At 37.0% G+C, this 22,566-nt stretch overlaps 1 protein-coding gene across 1 annotated transcript; it reads left to right on the top strand.

Annotated features, from left to right (window-relative positions):
• Positions 1–998: 998 nt before the first annotated feature.
• On the top strand, positions 999–20,915 carry LOC140146760 (origin recognition complex subunit 6-like). Its single transcript, XM_072168636.1, has 7 exons — positions 999–1,162; positions 7,163–7,301; positions 10,144–10,307; positions 10,763–10,858; positions 15,354–15,466; positions 18,255–18,323; positions 20,152–20,915. The coding sequence occupies exons 1-7, from the start codon at positions 1,098–1,100 to the stop codon at positions 20,280–20,282; spliced, it is 777 nt and encodes a 258-aa protein (XP_072024737.1). The 5' UTR covers positions 999–1,097; the 3' UTR covers positions 20,283–20,915.
• The last annotated feature ends 1,651 nt before the right edge of the window (positions 20,916–22,566 follow it).

Genomic DNA, 22,566 nt, shown 5'->3' with positions numbered 1-22,566 from the left:
TGTATGTGAATTCGCAACTTTCATTGACATATGATTTGATAGCAAACATACAGGCCTTCGTTATGTACCAATATGGGCATTGGCATGAATGGCGGTGTTTCACAATACTGTCATGATGTCAAATTGTATTCGTAGGTAACATTCGGTTACCGAAATTTACCTACGAATACTTGCTTTTATTGTTGACATCTCAGAAATATTTAAACGCAGACTATTGAAACTTGGTAGAAATAAAGAGTGTATTACCCTGCACCTATTGCTTAACTATTGTTTACTATTCTCTCACTTTGTGGAAATGACACAACTTTTAACATGTATTCGGAGGTAATGCATATTTTTTACCAAACCTACCTTTGTGCCATTTAGAATTTCTGGCAGCTAAACACAATAATAAAGATGCCTGAATGCAATGCATTTCAGTATTGGACATATCAAAGCTTGTATCAATTGCGCATTTATTAGTGATTTCCATTTTTAAAGATATATCTAGTGCTATGAAAAATTGTATTCGTAGGTAATGTAAAAAATACCACTCAAAAATGATCACAAAAATTCATAATTATGTACAAATATGTGAAAAATTGAACAGGCAATCTTTGAATACACGCCTTTCAGGAAATCAATTTAGATTCAATCCAATGACTTCTTTTCATAACTGATTTAGACGTTTTAAAAAATACTTTAAGAAATATTTTGAAAAAATGGGTAAAAATAGCATGTTTTGGGGTCTCTGTGTCTAAGTTTTTCACAGAAGGGGTCTTATTATATATGGCGCGAAGCGTATGATCAAGGCAAATAAACACAATACAAAAATGAATGCCAATTGATTAATACTTTTAAGTTATGGCCCTGAACATGCCGTGTACACTTTTCGTTGGATTCGACCATATACGTAGACCTACTGTAACATGCCTCCCCGAGAAAAAAAACCAAAATAATGCAGGACGACTGGCCAAGAGGTTATGATTCTGATCATATGATCAGTCACATGACACAAACCCGCGTACTATGTTTTCATTATTTTTTTCAAGAAATATTTATTTTAGTGACGTGCATTTCGTTTCGATCTGGTATTTAGATAGTTTTTAAGGATTGAAATGGATAGTAAAGTTGCAAAATCACTTGCTGACAAACTGGGCGTTACTTCTCCAAAGATAGTAAGGTAAATTATCGTAAAACAATCGATTAATTTTGGTCTAGCTAATTTTATTTCATTATGATTTTAAGCTTACATCATGTACATCTGAAGTATAACTTTAGTTTATTTATCATGAAGATTGAAGACATGATATCCATGATATCAGGGCTGTCAACTCTCACGCATTGGCCGTTCTTATTTAAACTGGGGTGACCAATGCACTGGCACTGTTCTCCCATGGACGGTCCCCAGGTGGCACAGAGGCATTCATATAATATAGGTATGCCAGGTGAATTCAAATTTGCCATCAAACTGCATCATTTTATATATCAAATTTTGAAATTAAAGCCCTTGAGTAAAGAAAGCCAAAACTGAAAACCTTTTTGTCATAGCACTTTCCGTAGCAAAGTTACATCTTGTCAAAGATTGACTTTCATCAAAAAGATTCTGCTAGCAAAAGGGTCTGTTTCTACCCTGTGTAAAGATAGTCACTTGTGCTGAGCATGAAATTGGTCACTTATCACTCACTGTTCAAAATGTGACATCTACACCAATTACAGTCCCCGAAACTGTCTACTTTTTAGCCGACCTCAATTCTGAAACATTTAGTGATAGTTAAAAATGCGATCCCCAACCCTTTGGTTACCTTTGGACGAATTTTTCGAAATCTCCGCGGAGTCTCCGTGTCTGAAATTCCCCGGTACAAACATCGAAAATGTCGCAATTCTCAGTTCTCGGTGATGATACTATATCCGCATCGCTGTTTTCATACATGAATATGCATATCTCTGACCCTGTAAGGTCAAAAAGCGTGGCGTTGATTTCAACCAATCCGATCCACCGTTTAATAAGCAGCTTGATACTGACGCGTCATATCTGAGGTGACCAGGAGGCAGGAGCTACCATTTTGGTAAACTGAACTCGACCCGTGCGTTCTTTTGGTTCACATAAATCGAACAAAATTTTCAATAACGGGTAATAGTATGATTTCAATTTTTTATTAATGAAGTTACTTGTAGTTTTGAGGAATGACAAAGTTGTTTTTGGAAACTTAGATGTTTGTTTCAACTGATGATGTAGGATCGCAAGGTGAGTGAATTCGTGAAGAGATTTGCTTGTTTGAGTGATAGTAGGATACGGGATGTAGGCTAGTCCTCTGTGTTTGACCGGCTCCGGCGTCTCAATTCACAACGTCTCAATTGCATACCTGCTTACCAGACAGCAATACTGCGTATTGCTGTATGGAACCAGATATAGGTCTGTTTCAAAACTGGTCACCATTATGGTTCAAATTTAAATTTGGTCAGGGATTGTGGAAATGACTATTTTTGTGTGGTTTTACATCTCCTCTATTAAAATACACCCAAAAAATCTCCACTTTTTGTCGATATTTTATATTTAGGTGTTGTTTTAACAAGAATTCCAATTTACTAGCATGTCGGAAGGAATTTTCAGCAATTCCAGTTTCAAGCCCATTCAGAAGTTATAAACTTTATTAAATTTGAAAAGTTTTAATATATGTAATTAGAAGTACATAATGCATATATGAATAAACCAATTAAGAAAAGTTCAGTTTGCATATTAATTTTTATCCAATGCAAAATATGGACACAGAAAATTTTCCATCCGACATGGTCATAATACTTTTAAAGTTTTTTATCAAAACAATGACAAGTTTTCCTAATGAAATTCTACTCTCAGGTATCAAGGATTTTAGTACTCTGTTGGAATCCACATTACTTTAAACTTTGAAGCTATAAATAAAGAATATATAAAAGCCGAGATTATTTTCCATCCGACATGAATTCTTGCATGTCGGATGGAATCTATTTAATTCAAAGAGCCAATCCAGGAATGTGCACCGCTTCAATATTTTTTTTTTTGTGTGGTGGTAGATATTGGTGAGAAAGTAAAATCCTGAAAATTTGAGCTTCATACACCATTTTGTTTCCTGTGGCAGCAATTTGAAATTTAGGGGGGGGGGGGCCAGTATAAAAAACACATCATAACGTGAAAGACAATGTTTGGAGGGCCATAAATGTATAAAGGGACCCCCATACAACTTTGAAAAATATGTATCCTAGGGTATTTTTTGTGTAGAATTCAAATCTGCCATCAGAAAACTTGTACGTCCTTTACTTTAAAAGATATGGGGCCCTCAAAATGCAACTTCGTCCATGCAGGACCAACTTCGAGGGGCGGGGGGCAGAACTCCAAAAGTAAACATAATTTTAGTGTCCATTTTTTGTCAGTCAGAGTCCTTTGGTGAGACATTCCTCTTATCCCATATTGAGCCTATTAATTAGAATACTTTTAGTTGAGATATTACCCATGCAAAATCCCAAATTGTACATTTTTGTACATTTTGACCCCCACCCCCCGAAAACCAATGTTAGACATTTTCTCCATTCACTTCAGGTATGTTGAAAATATGTCCTTGGGCAACATTTCTGAGAAATATTGGCTTGGGGACTTGATGTTAAAGTTAAAATTTAATTAAATGGATGGGGTAACCTCAAAATGTTTGCTGTATACAGCATTTAAAGATATGACATAACAACACAACTCAATACCCACTGAGCTCAGCTATATGGAATCATTTAGTTATCATGCGGTCCTAATCAGTTGGGTGTGGAATTCACATAATTTGAAAGCTACTCTCAATGATTTTCACATTTATCTGGTCCACAGATTGATAAATTACGGTATATAGCTAAATAAGTTCTTTTTAATGAATTTAGGCCGTAATTTTAGCAAAGTGCAGGCCTGTAACTAGGTGAGGGGCAAGGGGGGAAGATGCCCCCCCCCCAAAATGGGCAAATGCCAAAAAAGTCCCCTCTTCTGACCCAAAAAATTCCCATTTGCGAGCGTAGCGAGCTAAAAAATTTTTTTTTACCACTTTTTTTTTACAAAAACATCCACTTTTTCAAAATCCGCCCCAGTCCACCTTTTAAAAATCAGCCCCATCCAAATAAATCCTGGTTACGGGCCTGGCAAAGGGCATCTTGAAATGCGAGCATTGTGGACAAGTTCAGTTGTTTCCTCTGTATATTTTGTGAGTTGTTTTGAACATTTTATTTTAACTATTCCACGTTGTGTGTGTTTTTGCCATGGAAAGCCCCATTTTTGGTACAGAATATTGTGGTGGTACTAAATTTTAAGTGACCTCCCATGTGTTAATAATATTGTCTATCAATGTGTCTAAGACTTTGCAATAAAAATCAACAATGCAAAATATTTCAATAATTACATAGTTTGAATCAACTCCAAGCCTTGCTGAATGATGAATTTGAATTGTAAACAGTATTCTAAAAGCATGTCGGAAGGAAAAAAGCATATGTCGGATGGAATTTTGTCATATTTTTCACTGTGAAACCTTAATGAAGAAATTAAAAAAATTCTTTCACACAGAAATTGAAAGTGCATTGCCAAAGCATATTTTTGATTAACAAATTGAAAGTAATTAATACAATACCCCATAAAGTCAACATTGGCATTCCATCCGACATGCCCAATTCCATCCGACATGGATGTATTTTAAGAGGGCGCTGTTCTGAAATCATTGCGATTTGAATAAATTCAATCATTTAGTTACAATCAATGGTTGTTTGTCTTGTAATTAAGTGTTCATTTTGGTTGACTTTACTAATACTTTCGATAGAAAAACCATGTATGTATAAAAAGATGGGGAACCCTATTTCTATTGATTCCATCCGACATGGTCAGTTTTTGTGACCATGACGAAATATGTGGGGGAAATTTCTGGATTTTATGTTATGACATAATATACCTACAAGGTAGTCAACTCCATGTGAACCAACAGTTACTCATTCCTTTTAGATCAAAAATAGCTGCCACTTTTTGTATCAAATTCCATCCGACATGTTTATATAGGTTTTGAAACAGGCCCAAAATTCCCCAAAACAGCATTTCGGTGGTGTTTCTAGATCTTTAGTCTCATGATGATAGCAGCTTTTTTTTTATGGAACTGCTATCAAAATCCCTCTAATATTCCATGTGCGATTGTCTTATCACCATAAAAAAATCATATATGTGTACATCCATATCAAAAGGATGCACTTGTCGGCTGCTACATGTGTCTCTTTTTACATTTAATAACTATGAATAAATACCATAGGCCTACTCATCTCAACTGGAGGTCACTTCGAATCATCCCAAAGTCATGGTTTAGGGAATGTTCTAGCTGTACTCTCAAACCATGTGACTTGGGGATGATTTGAAATCACCTCCACTTGAGATTAGTCTCAAGTGTTTTTGTTCCTAACTGATTATGTAAAAAGAGACACATGTAGCAGCCGACAAGTGCATCCTTTTGATATGGATGTGCACATATTTGGGTCAAGTGAAGTATAAAAAACATATTTATGTAGGTTTCCTTGACCAGCCTGTTCTTTTAAATTTCCATGTAAAATATGTATTGTGTTCTAGGCGAATTTGGTTGACTAGCAAATGTGTTTTAAAATTAAGGTTTGCCTGGCATACACCCACCCCCCTCTATATATTAAATACACAATAAAAACGGCATATGAAACATTATATCAGCCCTTTTTTCTTTACTAATTCTTTTTGCCGCCCCTTCTTCTTCCACCGCCCCTTCGTTTTGGCCCCCCCTGCTATTACCCCAGGGGGCTGGCGCCCCCAAAGCCCCCCAAAGTATGCCCATGAAAATGTTGCGCTAAACATAACATTGACTTTCATTAGCCTAATGGACCGAGGTTTGAAGGAATATTTGTATCAGTCCTTGGATGATTGTGGTTGAATAAATGACTTGCTGTGCGAATTGCGGGTGAAGCGCGCTACCGGGTGCAGTAGGGTTCGAACTGGGACGGCTAGGTGACCTTTGTGTGGGTAAAAATCTGAGGGATATCACGGCCAAGCTCTCACAGTACTTCAATGGTGACAAACTTGAAACTTTGCACTTTTAAAAGAACCTTTTTTGATTTTTTTTTCAATTGTTGGATCTGATTGACTCCACAGAACTTTCATTTCAATAAACAAAGATAGTTTAAACCTACCAATGTTGTAAATGAAAAATAAAATCAAAGGAATTCACAATCAGTCAAAGTTCATTCCCACAGTTGTGAATTGTGTTAGTATATCCCATTTCCCATCCAAGAATTTTATGCACTCTTGTTCTCAATTATTGAATTTAGCTTATTGTTTTAATACATTTGAAAAATTGGTGACAATTGAATTGAGTGACTGAAGTAGTTATACTATAGTTCCATCTCTATCTCTAGCCACACAGTACAGTACCATAACTATCATGTCATCCAGTTGGTGGGCACCGTGCATTCTCTAAATTCAGTAAATTTCCATCGTCAACCGTGTAATTGAATGGGATTATTTTGACATTTTAAAACGCTTGAAATATCACAAACAAATAGGCCCTATGGTAATAAATAATATAAATACAAGCTAAAAATTGATAATGAACCCCACAAAACTAACCGAGTATATGGAAAATGCCATACGGCCGGGCGGTTTCACATGCTGGATCGATCATGCCACTCGCCGCCTGATGTCATCCTGGATAGTAGATAGATTTCTGGATCAATACCATGACATTATTTTGTGATTTAACCACAAGCTTAACTTTTAACTCTGGTACTAGAGAAGATATTTTACCCTTCCCAGAATCCTTTGCGATGATGAATCACCGTACAGTAAATGACATTCCTAATGTTACTTTAGACAGGTTCCCTTTGTTTTCATGTTGATAATAGACTGGCTAAACATTGGTCAATAGTCAAGAAATAAACATGTTTTACAAGTGCTGTACTTTCTCTGTTCATTGAGGTACATTTTGTTACTATTGACCCATGTTGCACTAGATAGCAAATCAGAACAGAGAATTAAAATGGAAGAAATGCATTGTGGGAAGTTTAAGATATCTTATCTGGCAGGTTTCTGTTCTGTGTCAAGGAATTTTCCTGATCCATGTCTAGCAATTAGATGTTTAATTTAGTTTCTTCAAATTATTATTACTTTTTCTTCATGCAGAAAAGCCAGTGAATTGAATCGTCTGTGTGATGTGCGTTGTACTTCGGGCAGTCTTTCGAATCTAGGCCTTAACGAGACCAGTCGTACTGTAATGTGTATAGAATTAGCTGCTACCAGCTTGCATCACCATGTAGATAGAGTAAGTATAAGGATGGTGTACCTGAGAATAGTGGTGAAGCCAGTGGGGGTGGGGTTGGTATCCCCAGTAATTCACAATTTTTTGTGTATACCAGCACTCCAGGGGAGAAATAAAGCAAAATTTTGGCACAATTAAGGGTAGACGAGGTATTGTTGGTCGAAGCAACCTAAAAAATCGATTTCCATTATCTAGATCAATATATTATTGAAAATTAACACCTTGATGTTTTGCAAAAGTTCATTCTACAAATCGTATACTTTGCAAACTTGCTTAATTTATTGTTGTTAATGAGTTATGTACGTTTTACAAAAGTGTTGTTGTTTCAGCCCTCTTTACAACGTAACTCAAGAACCACAGCACCTATAAAAGTACATCTGTGATATTTTAATTCTTCTACACGCTCCCTATGAATTGAGCAATGCAGTTTTTTGCCAAAGCTCACTACCATTCGTAAGATGCTGTGAACTACCAAATCACAACAGTTTAAAATAATTAATAACCTTAAGAGAACTATTTGCTAAATGTTAAATGTGCATTTCTTGTGGATTGTGTGATAATGCAAAGGCAATCCGGTCAAAAGTAGTTTGGCTATTCACCCCCAACATTTTTTACATTCTTGAGCGCCTTGGGAAAAAAAAGAATGGGGTCAACAATTCACAATTTCAGTCAGCAAAGAATATTTCCGTCAATAGATTCACAAGTTTGTGCCCTGTTCTGAAAACCTGGCTTTGCCACTGCCTCTGTAATTCATACCAGACATGACATAAAGCCAATATCGTCACTGGGCGGGAAAAACCTCACATGTACTTTTTGCCCTTGAACATGGATGAAGCAAACCATTCAATATAAAGTCTACACCTACAAGGCTTTATCCATTTTCAAGGGCTAAAAGTAAATATGCAGTGTTTCCTGCATGTACTTTTGGCCCTTGAACATGGATGAAGCAACCTCTTCAATATAAAGTCTACACCTACAAGGCTTTATCCATGTTCAAGGGCCAAAAGTACATATGAGGTTTTTCCCGCCCAGTGACGATATTTTTCTGTCTACTCTATTCATGGGTTTCTTTAACAGATGCACAAATTTTTTCCTTCCACACATTCATGTGTGAACTCAAGTACTACATTGTAAGAAGCCACAATTTTAAGGAATGGTTTTCTTATTCCTATATTACATCTTTTGTTCACCTGATCCTCAATTGATACATTAAAAAAAGACACTTTCATCACGGCAGTCGGGAAAGAAAATTGGAACGTAAACTCTATCGCAGGCATTACTAAACCCAACAAAGAACGCCAGATTATGGGTTTCTCTAACGGACTTAAAGTCTTGCAGAGAAAGTTTTTGTCTTCCCTGGCCTGAAAATCCACTCGCTCGCAAAATCTAACACGACCCTGAAAATTAAGTGTTTTTCTTGCACAGCCAGACACCTTCCCATGACATGTAGTCCGATCTGACCCGACACTGTACTTTCAGTATGCAATGTGCTAGACTAAGGGCATGTTAAGTGGGGTGTATTGCATAACAATAGAGGCATCTTGGAGCTTAATCCATGTCATCCAATTATGCTTATTGGAATTTGATGTTGAAGTGACGTAATAATCTCCTTAACTACCATAACAATAGATGAATACAATTTTTGACTATATCGCCCTGCACTACAACATTCACACAGTACCTATGCATTGAACCATATCACACTGATCACTTGCACCTGTAAGATTACTATCTTTGAAAAGAGCAGTATTGTATTCAATCTGTGATTGCAGACATACACAGGTTATGAGTGCAACCTGCTTGTAGTGCAGGGCGATATAGTCAAAATTGTATTCATCTATTACGTCACTTCTACAGCGAATAGTGGAAAGGAATTTCAATCAAACTGTCTTCCAGAAGAGAAACTTAAGGTCCCACATATTGCAGACTCCCAAGCATATATTCAACGATTTCAAGATGATGAGACCCCGGATGAGACCTGTCTTGTGAAAGCTGAGACGATCGAATATAAGTTATATGAAATCATAAGTTATATTTGTCTCGGCTGAAAGTACAGTGTCGTGTCAGGTCAGATCGGATTACATGTACTGAGGAAGATATATATTTAATTTTCTGGCTCGGGTTAGATTTGGCAGGAGAGTGTCAGACCAGGGCTCCATGGTGGGATCCAGTGCTAGTGACCTGAAGAGACGGAAAGCTCTTGCTTGGACAGCCTTCTGGAAATTAGAGCAACTGTGGAAAAGTCCTACCATCCCAATTTCCACCATGGTTAAACTGTTTCACACAACCTGCGTCACAGTTTTACTATACGGCTGTGAGTCTTGTGTTATCTCTAAGGATATGGAAAATAAAATCAACTCATTTGACACATCCTGCTACCGTATTATGCTGAACATCAACAGAGTAGACAGAGTACCATACTACCATCTACAACAATCTGACAGAGACAGCGCCACTTGTTGAGAAAGCCAGGACTTTGCGAAACTGAAATTTGTAGGGCATATACTCTGCTTGCCTGACGACGAGCCAGTAAAAGAGTAAGCATTGTATGTCCCAACTCATGGCAAGAGGAAACCCGGACGGCAAAGAATCTTGTTCTGGAAATACATCCAGTGTCTTTTGAGGGATATGGACAGCATGCTGAGTCAAGATCAACTATCAGCAATGGCTCAATACCGATGTAGCTGGAGGAAACTTGTAGTCGCCTGCTCTGCAGCCGATGTCAGGCCAGGGAAGATAAAACCTTGTGCTGGGCTTTAATTCAAACACTTTTGTTTTTAAGTACCGGTATAAACAATTTAATTAGGGTCTTCAAAATGTCTAATTTGGTTTTTTTTGTGCACAGAAAGAAGCAATTCGACTTGCAGGTGTCAGCAAGAAGATTTATATATCATCCTACAAAACCCTGGAGAGCATGCTAGACTTACAACAAGTCCATGGCATGAGAGATTTGGCAGTACAGTTTGGTTGCATTGGAGCTGTAGATTTGGCACGAGACATTCTTTCAAGGTTTGTAGTTAAATTGCTGTGAAATCCTGTCATTGACAAACATGTTGAAAGAAAATTAATCTCTTTGAATTCAACTAGTTTTTTATATTGATTGAAAATAATGATCGGTATGGAGGAGGAATGATGGTAGTTGATAGTGCTATCAGTCCGCCATATGAGATGAGACTATAAAGTAGTCTAACTCAAGGGTAGACTAAACATGGTCGATCCTTCATGTAATTATTTCGTGTAAGCTAATCCTAACCCTAATCCTAACCCTAATCCTAACCCTAAACTAACCCTAACCCTAACCCTAACCCTAATCCCTGATTAAAAGGGAAATATGGCAAACTATGTTTCCTATCACCCCAAACCTACAGGTAACCATTACTGAGGAAAACCAGTTACCCTATTCCCCGTTATAAACCATGTACCAATTTCATGTTAAATTCATATTGTTTGTTTTTGTCCATCAGATACAAGTCTGACTACATTACAAGAAGTGGTAGTGACAATGATATAGACTTTAGTAAACCAATGTTCACATTAGCTGCATTGTATACTGTGTGTAGGTAAGTGACAATGATATAGACTTTAGTAAACCAATGTTCACATTAGCTGCATTGTATACTGTGTGTAGGTAAGTGTGATATAGACTTTAGTAAACCAATGTTCACATTAGCTGCATTGTATACTGTGTGTAGGTAAGTGACAATGATATAGACTTTAGTAAACCAATGTTCACATTAGCTGCATTGTATACTGTGTGTAGGTAAGTGACAATGATATAGACTTCAGTAAACCAATGTTCACATTAGCTGCATTGTATACTGTGTGTAGGTAAGTGACAATGATATAGACTTTAGTAAACCAATGTTCACATTAGCTGCATTGTATACTGTGTGTAGGTAAGTGACAATGATATAGACTTAAGTAAACCAATGTTCACATTAGCTGCATTGTATACTGTGTGTAGGTAAGTGTTATATAGACTTCAGTAAACCAATGTTCACATTAGCTGCATTGTATACTGTGTGTAGGTAAGTGTTATATAGACTTCAGTAAACCAATGTTCACATTAGCTGCATTGTATACTGTGTGTAGGTAAGTGACAATGATATTGACTTCAGTAAACCAATGTTCACATTAGCTGCATTGTATACTGTGTGTAGGTAAGTGACAATGATATAGACTTTAGTAAACTAATGTTCACATTAGCTGCATTGTATACTGTGTGTAGGTAAGTGACAATGATATAGACTTTAGTAAACCAATGTTCACATTAGCTGCATTGTATAGACCACTTGACATGTGACGTCATTGCCCGGCAGTATGCGCACGCATTATGGTATTTTCCATTGTTCTTTGCCCTGCAGTGTGCGTGCGCATCGTAGTCTGCTGAGGGCATGTGTATTTTAAATCTCCCACCACATTTCATATAGTACAAGAAAGCCATTGAACAGTGACGCGGCTCATTCGGGCATATCGACAGACCAATCCCTCGCCTTTGTTGATAAACAATAATGTAAAGTGGTCTATACTGTGTGTAGGTAAGTGACAATGATATAGACTTTAGTAAACCAATGTTCACATTAGCTGCATTGTATACTGTGTGTAGGTAAGTGTGATATAGACTTCAGTAAACCAATGTTCACACTAGCTGCATTGTATACTGTGTGTAGGTAAGTGTTATATAGACTTCAGTAAACCAATGTTCACATTAGCTGCATTGTATACTGTGTGCAGGTAAGTGACAATGATATAGACTTAAGTAAACCAATGTTCACATTAGCTGCATTGTATACTGTGTGTAGGTAAGTGACAATGATATAGACTTTAGTAAACCAATGTTCACATTAGCTGCATTGTATACTGTGTGTAGGTAAGTGACAATGATATAGACTTTAGTAAACCAATGTTCACATTAGCTGCATTGTATACTGTGTGTAGGTAAGTGATAATGATATAGACTTTAGTAAACCAATGTTCACATTAGCTGCATTGTATACTGTGTGTAGGTAAGTGTGATATAGACTTCAGTAAACCAATGTTCACATTAGCTGCATTGTATACTGTGTGCAGGTAAGTGACAATGATATAGACTTTAGTAAACCAATGTTCACATTAGCTGCATTGTATACTGTGTGTAGGTAAGTGACAATGATATAGACTTTAGTAAACCAATGTTCACATTAGCTGCATTGTATACTGTGTGTAGGTAAGTGACAATGATATAGACTTTAGTAAACCAATGTTCACATTAGCTGCATTATATTGTATACTGTGTGTAGGTAAGTGTGATATAGACTTCAGTAAACCAATGTTCACACTAGCTGCATTGTATACTGTGTGTAGGTAAGTGTTATATAGACTTCAGTAAACCAATGTTCACATTAGCTGCATTGTATACTGTGTGTAGGTAAGTGACAATGATATAGACTTTAGTAAACCAATGTTCACATTAGCTGCATTGTATACTGTGTGTAGGTAAGTGACAATGATATAGACTTCAGTAAACCAATGTTCACATTAGCTGCATTGTATACTGTGTGTAGGTAAGTGACAATGATATAGACTTTAGTAAACCAATGTTCACATTAGCTGCATTGTATAATGTGTGTAGGTAAGTGACAATGATATAGACTTCAGTAAACCAATGTTCACATTAGCTGCATTGTATACTGTGTGTAGGTAAGTGACAATGATATAGACTTTAGTAAACCAATGTTCACATTAGCTGCATTGTATACTGTGTGTAGGTAAGTGACAATGATATAGACTTTAGTAAACCAATGTTCACATTAGCTGCATTATATTGTATACTGTGTGTAGGTAAGTGTGATATAGACTTCAGTAAACCAATGTTCACACTAGCTGCATTGTATACTGTGTGTAGGTAAGTGTTATATAGACTTCAGTAAACCAATGTTCACATTAGCTGCATTGTATACTGTGTGTAGGTAAGTGACAATGATATAGACTTTAGTAAACCAATGTTCACATTAGCTGCATTGTATACTGTGTGTAGGTAAGTGATAATGATATAGACTTTAGTAAACCAATGTTCACATTAGCTGCATTGTATACTGTGTGTAGGTAAGTGACAATGATATAGACTTTAGTAAACCAATGTTCACATTAGCTGCATTGTATACTGTGTGTAGGTAAGTGACAATGATATAGACGTTAGTAAACCAATGTTCACATTAGCTGCATTGTATACTGTGTGTAGGTAAGTGACAATGATATAGACTTTAGTAAACCAATGTTCACATTAGCTGCATTGTATACTGTGTGTAGGTAAGTGACAATGATATAGACTTTAGTAAACCAATGTTCACATTAGCTGCATTGTATACTGTGTGTAGGTAAGTGTAAGGCAAAATTACCACTGGATTCTCAGTCTCTCATGGAAAATGAAAATCCATTTTCCAGACTGGGGAAACTCAGATTTTAAGAAAAACAGTCAAAATCAGGGAAAACTTAAAGTCATATTATAACCTTTGCTGAGGAGAATTTGCCCTCAAAAACGTTTTTAATTCTGTTTTTTACACGATTGTAATGTACTTAAGTCAATAAAGTCACTCTGCAAAAATCAAGACTTTAGGTGCTGTAGTTTTGTCAAAATCCGAGATTTTGCATAAAACAATGGCACCGGCGTTTTATTATTACGATGGAAATATTAGTCGCACACGTATGCACAGTACGTACACGGCGTGCGGGATACACATACACACACACCCTGAGGATCGTACCGCATTACAACCGCGGGAGTAACATGCATGGGCGCTAGTAGTAAATTCCCATTTTCTATGCTTTACCTCACTTGTTCGGCTCAAAATTAAAAGGGACATATCTGACAGTAAAAGCTAACATTTTATGGAAAATAAATACTAATCTATTTTTACAGAAATGTTATAATATGGCTTTAAGGCGTTTGAATGTCCCCAGACAGCGATTATTTTCAACCGACTAGCACCCACTCAATGTAAGCACCCCTCCAAATAGTGGAAGTCCATATTGGGCTATTCCATTCAAAATCCACACTACCTCTGTGGAAATTTTGTAAATATCTTGAACAGGGGAAGTATGAATTTCAAATCGAATGAACACATTAGGCAGCTCCAATTGAAACTCACCCTCTCTCTCTGTGGAAGATTCAGGTTGAATCTTTATCAGAGGGTTAATGAAATTCAAATGGATCTGCCTGATGGACATGTTCATTCCATTTGAATTCATAATCCCCCCCTGTTTAAGATATTTCCAAAATCTTCCACAGGGGTAGTGTGGATTTTAAGTGGAATAGCCCATTTCTCATAGCTGGATAAAAGAGGTTGGACTGTACATGAATTCCAGTTTGACCACAATTTTGTCATCGCACCATGTTTCCCCAATGAAAGTAAGTTCTGTAACAAAAGCAGGACATGAAATTGATGCAGTTGCCTAACGTATATGATCATGTGACCTAAATTATGCTATAATGTTTAGCAGAGTTCCTTTTACAAATTAAACATACTGCTAACCGTCCAGCGGGTATTATTTTGCACAAGGTCTTATGCATGTACACGCTTGACATTGCATGCATATATATGCGAGGACAAATGCTTAAAAAGAAGCTTGCAAAATATAAAAGATGTTAAATTCACTTAGTAACGATTGAGTTACCAGCTTGGTGAAGCGCGGGGGTACTCAAAATGAAATGACCATATGGGGACGTGCTGCAAACATGGTTAGCATTTTCAGCCTTTTGGTATAACAATAACCCCTTTTTCTAAGCCAATTTTGGTATATGGATGGGTCCTTTTTTCAAAATTTTCTCAATTTTGTCTGAAAATAGCCCAATTTTGCCTCAATCTAGCTCAAATTTCGAAATTGATCAAAACTAACACAATTTATCCCCCAGGGATGAAGCATATTTTTGTCTATCTTTTTGAAATTTCCCAACTCAGAAAAATAAACGAACAAGGATCAGAAAAACAAACAAACAAGGCTGGATTAATGAGCATGACTGACTCCACTGATCGTTTATGGTTGTAGCTTTTTTCTATTTTCCTTTCATCAATACAGGCATCAAAAGGTCAAGGTAGACAAAACCAAAATGGTGGCCACCGCTGGGGTCAAAAGGTCAACCTTTGATCAAACATGTACAGATTTAGAAAAGTATGCTACACAACTCATAGGTGAGTAATTTATTTGTTACCATTGTAATTGATTATTGCAAGTGTGTCTTCTGTATACAATAACCTCAGCTGTAGTATACTTGACCCTTGGGTCCATATGCACAAAAGAGTTGGACCGAGCCTAAAGTTAGACCTGGTATAACTGGAATTAAGTTCCACCAGGAATGGTCCTTTGCTCTTATTTCCTTCCTAGAGTAGGAATATTTTAATGCAGTGTTCAAAAATAATACAAAATAACTTCAGCAAATGTAAAGGAAAATGTCCATTCTCATGGGACTAGATTCCACTTAGACCAGGTCTAACTTTAGACCCGGTCTAACTAGTTTGTGCATATGGACCTTCTTCACACCATTTGTAAATGAAACAGGACTAGGCATGTTCATAAAATTTTGAAATCAAATAATTTCAGCTAATTTAATTGAAAAGAGACTCATACCGGTAATGTCTGTAGGCCAACAATTAGCAATATTAGGATAGGAGTAGCTAGTAAAACAATGTCACCTGAATTGGCCCAAATTTTGTGCAGCAGAATTGTCAGTTGCTTCCTATGTCTGAACATTTGTTGATGTATTTTATGGCTAATTTTTTAAGCATGAATGGCCATTAAGGGATGGGGTATGAACGTTTGGACAGTATTTATTGTGGGACATTAGAGCACATCAGATATATCAAATTACATTCTGAATACGAAGAATGTCCTTCTGATATCAAATAATTTTGATTTTTTGAAATTCGCAATGTAATACACATTTTATGGCAAATCATTAAAAATTGATATTTTGGATATTTAACAGTACTCGAAGTAAACTTTATCAATCTGATGATTTATACTTAAAGTGTATGTAGGTGGGATGAAAAGCCGACAATCAATCGAAAATTTTGACCTTTCATATTGAAGATATGGATTTTTTCCAAAAAAACCAAAAAAAATTAGGTCTTTTTTGGAAAAATCCATATCTTCAATATTAAAGGTCAAAATTGTCAATTGATCGTCAGCTTTTCCTCCCAGCTACATACACTTTAAAATATATAATTATTAGATTTATAAAATTTACTTGAGAACTATTATATATCAAAATGTGAAAAATATCAAATTTTAATAATTTGTCATAAAATTTGTATTATATCGTAATTTCAAAAATGAAAATTATTTGATATCAGAGAGACATTCTTCGTATTCAGAATTCAATTCGATAGGTCTGATGTGCTCTCATGTCCCACAAAAAAATACTGTCGAAACGCTCAAAACGCTCATTCCAGTTCCCTTAATGTGCTCATGTTTCATGAAATGTGGCTAACACTTCATGATAGTATCAACTTATTAGACACAGTTTGTACTAAAATGTTAGTTTGCTTGAAGTTTTTTGGGTAAAAATTCAAATTGTCTTCTTATTGGATTACACAGTTAAGACAGGATCCTGGGTCACTGAAGCCTGCCCTCATGTTAAAAATATGATCTTCCCTAACAGAACTAAATGTGTTTAAGGGGGTACTACACCCCTGTGGTAAATTTTTTACTATTTTTGCTTTTTTTCTCAACAAATAATAAGACACTGGTAACAAAAGTTATGTATATTACTGGGGCAAGGAATCCAATTACTACACTGAAATTTCAGTGATTCAAGACAAGCGGTTCAGTATATATGATAGAAAATGAGGTACATCCTATCGGTACCTTATTTCTTATCATAAATAGCGAACTGCTTGTCTTGGGTCACTGAAATTACAGTGTAGTAATTGGATTCTTTGCCCCTATAATATACATAACTTTTATTACCACTAATGTTATTAGTTTTTGAGAAAAATGCAAAAATAGACACAAATTTATCGAGGGGTGTAGTACCCCTTTGATTGGGGCAATGAGAAAAATATGAGTTTTCTTCTGATACTAAATTCTCAGTTTTGAGGCGGTAAAGTGAGGGGGCAGGGATGGAGCTTTCAATCTGGTCAACCTTGCACATTTAAGGCCTCCAAATATTGTTTGCTTGTTGTCGTCCGACCGACCCTATTCTTGAATGTCAGGAAAATGTTTTTTTACTGTACAAAGATTACCGACACTACAGTTTGTTTGGCTTATATCAGGCGGAAAAAATAAGACCCATAACGCTGTGTATTGATATAGAATGGCTTACACACTGTTGGGCACAATGCTTACGCTAGGTGTGCGTTGCGTAATGCGTAACTAGCGCACGCTTATGTAAATTTACGCGAGCGTGAGTTGGGACTTTATTGGGACGTGTGCAGTAATAAAAGCCGAATAATTTCCGCCTTATATAAACCGAACAAACTTTAATTTTGAAAATGCCAGAGTTGTGTTTTCTGAAGTGATACAGTGGAGAAATATCCCAAATTGTATATTCAGGCTTTTTTTTTAAATTATGCCTATGTTTTGGCTATGAAATTTTTTTTTTAAATTGAACGTCCGACCAACCCTGTCTTGCACTGAGAGTGGGTGGCAGGGTCAGATCCAGGAATTTTTGATAAAGGGGGCGTCTTTTGATCGATGACGAAAAAAAATGTGTTATAGGGGGTTACCCCCTCGAAAACTCAACGGTTTTGGCCCATTGTTTGCTGTTCATGGCGAATTGGTTCCTTTTTTATATTTCTTACAATTTTGTATTTTTAAGTTATACGGCGCCCTTTGCTAGTCAAAAAATAGAGGGGGTGCGCGCCAGCTGCGCCCCCCTAAATCCGCCCCTGCGTGGGAGGAGAAGCTAGCAATTATTGTTTTTTTGTTGCCTAATGAAAGACTTTTCTTTGTTTCCCTTTCATGTTTCTTTCCTTGTAGGTGACAACAAGAAAACTGGTAAAGGAAAACAAAAGTATTGGTTAGATGACCTGGAAAAGTCATTTGAAGGTATGTTTGATATTATTCATTAATGTTATGTCACTCTTGGGTTACCAAACCTGCGATTTTGGTAGCCCAATTACCGTATTTCGTCAAATAGTCGCCCCCCCTCAAATAACGCCCCCCCCCCACCAATTTTTTCATCCAAGATGTTTCAAAAATGCTGACGGATATTTCCATGCTATCTTGTGTAATAAGTTAGTGTTTCTAGTTCATAGTTCGTCATTTTAGCATGTGTTTTTAGTTTACCTAATGATTTTAATGGGAATTATTGTTCTAAAATTGTCCTTGAATAAATGCCCCCCCCCCCCTTGGGAAAATGTAACACCCCCGGGGCGTTTATTTGACGAAATACGGTGGGTGACTTTTGAAGATTTTTCCTGCCCCATCTAAAACAATGCCAACTAGAAACCACAGTTGTGTTTGACCAAACACGAATATCTATGCCCGTGACCACACCTAACCCCCCTTCCCCTATTCTTAAAACGAAAACTTATACCCCTTGGTATAAGCTTTAATTGATATAAGTATCATCCTCATAGCCAAATCCAAAGTTGGTGACCACCATGTGGAAGCCCTTGTTATAAACTTTAATTGATATAAGTATTATCCTCATAGCACCTTAAATAAAAAGGCGCCCACAAATCTAAAAGTTGGTGACCATTATGTGGAAGCCCTTTTTATAAGCTTTAATTGATATAAGTATCATCCTCATAGCACTTAAAATAAAAAAGCGCCCAATTGGGCGCCAAATCTATAAAAAAATTTTTTTACGAACCGTGACAACCCTTAACCCTCCTAACACCCATTAACCAACCACACGCCATGTCCCACATTGACAGCCTTTTGAGGTGGTCCAACTTAGGCACCAATATCAAAATGCCTACACATTCCCTTTTACGGGAATTTTTGTCAAGTGATCAATTTCCTTGACTTACGATTCGGGCCGTTATCATTGCAAACACGGGTAGCTAACAAAACGCTACCTATTGTGCTACACTGTGTTAATAGGTTGTACCTAGTTTGCTTTTTAAAGAATTTGAACTTTGACCTCTGGGGTTGCGGCTACCACAGAATACATCTAGGGTCATGGGCCATCATTGTACCAAGTATGAACCCTGAGGGCGCTGTAGTTCTTGAGCTAGAGCTGTTTGAAATTTTACACAAATTGCTCACTGTAGCCCATGACCTTTGACCTCTGGGGTCGATGTTACTGCAGAAAATATCTAAGGGTCATGGGCCATCATTGTACCAAGCATGAACCCTGAGGGCACTATAGTTCTTGAGCTAAAGCGGTTTTAAAAATTTACACATATTGCTCCCTGTAGCCTGTGACCTATGACCTCTGGGGTCGTGGCTACCATACGTTACTTTTAGGGGTCATGGGCCATCATTATACTAAGTATGAACCCTGAGGGCGCTATAGTTCTTGAGCTAGAGATGCTTCAAATTTTACACATATTGCCCCCTGTAGCCCATGACCTTTGACCTCTGGGGTCAAGGCTACCCCAGGAAATTTCTAGGGGTCATGGGCCATCATTATACCAAGTATGGGCCCCGAGGCTACTTTAGTTCTTGAGTTAGAGGAGAAAACTTTTGGTTGACATATTCTCGCTTACAGGAACTACGCCATTGCGGCAGAACACTTCACGCACACAGGACTACCATATTTGCACATGGCATGATTGAGCACTGCCCCTGCGCCCCTATGATGCAACACCATTGCTATTTAGCCTCACCTAAAGGATGGGTAAAAAGCATTTGTAATGGACCCCATAAACAGTTCTACATTGTAGTTGTTTTACTCTATCATTGAATCACTTTTTTCCCTGTATAGAGGAAGAAGAAAGTCCCATCAAGAAAAAGAAGACAGAAACAACAAGTGATGAATCTGGTGCTACAGATGACTATGAAGAATGGAAGAGGAAAATCTTAGAGGGCGCTTCAGCTGCAACGAGAAAGAAATGATGTTAGCATCATACTTTATCTGTAAAGATGACATTTTATTTGATATTGGGCTATTGCAGTTGAAATTCATACACCCTCAGTGGAAGACATGACCTTAATATCCCACACAGGGGGTGTAGATTTCAAAAGAAGTTGCCCATCGTCAATTAATCCCACTTGAAATTCACACCCCTGTGTGGGAGATGGTGTATGGATTTTAACAGGAATAGCCCATTGAAGAAACTATTCTACCTCTGGACAAAATGGAAATGACATTGTTGAGAGTTTTAGAAAAGTTAGAACTCTCAAATCATTAAATTTCATTTGGCACCAGAACCAAATTTGTGCGATCTTTGGATTGACCGCTGATGCTGCTTTGATGCTTGTAATTTTAAAATGTACTATCACTAATTAACCAGAATAAATGGTAAATTTATTGGTCAATATCAATACAGGCAAAATTCACATTCACATGTTATCACAATTAACAATCTGCAATCATAGGCGTAGATCCCGGGGGGATGGGGGGATTTATCCCCCCCAATATTTTGCCAGGGGGGGATGGTCCATACAATCATCCCCCCGAATGTTGACGCCTGATAATGGGTTTCTGACCAAATTAACCTCATATTTGCACATTTAGCCCCAAAAGTGCACATTTTCGCGCGCTTTGCACGCGCATTTAATCTACTTTTACACCATATTTCATCAGTTTAGCTTCAAAATAGCAAAAATTTTCGCACGCTTCTCGCGCATTTATATCATAAACTAATTTTGTCGCCAAAGGGTGCTGGATTGACTATACTTCAAGATTTTTTTCCAACTTCATCCCCCCCAATGTCAAAAAAGAAATCTACGCCACTGTCTGCAATTAATTGATTTCATAAATAATAAGGATTGACCAAGCATCGATGGTCGATCGAAAGATCAAACTTATTTGTTTCTATTGCCTTAATACCCAACTAGAACCATCATGTGACCAATCAAGAAAGCCAAATAACAATAAAACAGGCTGCATTTCGAATATTTACTCGTTGTTCAGGAGTAATTCAAGTTTCCTTGGAGGTGGCATTAAGTTGGTGACATTTCCCAATTGGTTTAGTGACAATTTTGCAAGTGATGTTAAACACAAGCATTGTTCTAGGGCGGGGGGGGGCACTCACATAAATGGTCTGTACGCATGCATGACCAAAAAAACAAGTAAAAGGGGTGTTTTTTTTAAGGCAAGGCAAGTTAAGCGTGATGCATTTGGGGTCTAAAAAACACTGATTTTCAAGAATAAGGGTAGTTTTCTGAATCTGAACAATTTGTTTAGGGTACCTTTTCAAATTTTTGGTAAATTACGAGTCCAAAAAGGGCATTTTTTACTAGCCAAAAACTCATTAGGGGGTAAATTCTATATTCAATTATCTTATTAAGGGGCTAAATTTGCTGGTAGGGTAAAACTCGTTTAGGGGGTGTTTGAAAAAAAGTTGGTCACGCATATGCGTATATTGTCATATTTGAGTGGACCCCCAGGGTTCTAGTCCATTAAAACAGCACAATGTGGGCATTTTGGTATCTAGTCGGATTTCTTAGACCGGGGCTAAGATTTAAGTCAAAGAGACAGACAAATATAAACATGGGATCAGTGAAAATCAGGCAGCAAAGCACATACACCATGAAGAGAGATGAAGGGCAGTATAACCTCGCTCACATATTTGACTATCCTCTGAAGAAGAAATCGGCGAAAATCAGGCTTTTTTCTCAAAATACCATGAAAAAAGTCGGGAATAAAAAAATTAAAAAAAATCGCATTTCACATTTGTTTTTAAATTTCTCGTGAGCTTTGAGACAAACCTTTTTTTTTGGCCTAATAAGAAAATTTTGGAAGTTCACTTTCTATTAAATAATGCAGTTTGTTACAAAATAAAGATGTTTTTGTTATCACATTTGTGTGTTATTATGATTTGTATAATTGCTGTAAGGCCTTTCTTTATGTCCGAAATATGATGGCATGCAAATAAAATGTGGCGGTGTGTTATAGAAAACAGGGAATACTGTTTATTTTATAAATATATGCTGCTATCTTTATCCATCCAATCCAAAGCTGACAATTGGGCTATTCCATTTAAAATCCACACTACCCCTAGAAGATTTTGGAAATATCTTCCACATGGGGAGTATGTTTATCAAATGTAATTGGTCAGGGTTAATCATTTTGAAACCCATACTCCCCCTGTACTATGGCTTTACCTATATCTTCTACAACTGGAGTGAGTATTTCAAATGGAAGTTACCCAACTCTATTCTATTCAAAACTTGT

This window comes from Amphiura filiformis, chromosome 2 (assembly GCF_039555335.1).
Source record: "Amphiura filiformis chromosome 2, Afil_fr2py, whole genome shotgun sequence".
NCBI lineage: Eukaryota > Metazoa > Echinodermata > Ophiuroidea > Amphilepidida > Amphiuridae > Amphiura > Amphiura filiformis.
The sequence above is the reverse complement of the archived record's forward strand: the minus strand, read 5'-3'. Positions and strand labels throughout refer to the sequence as shown.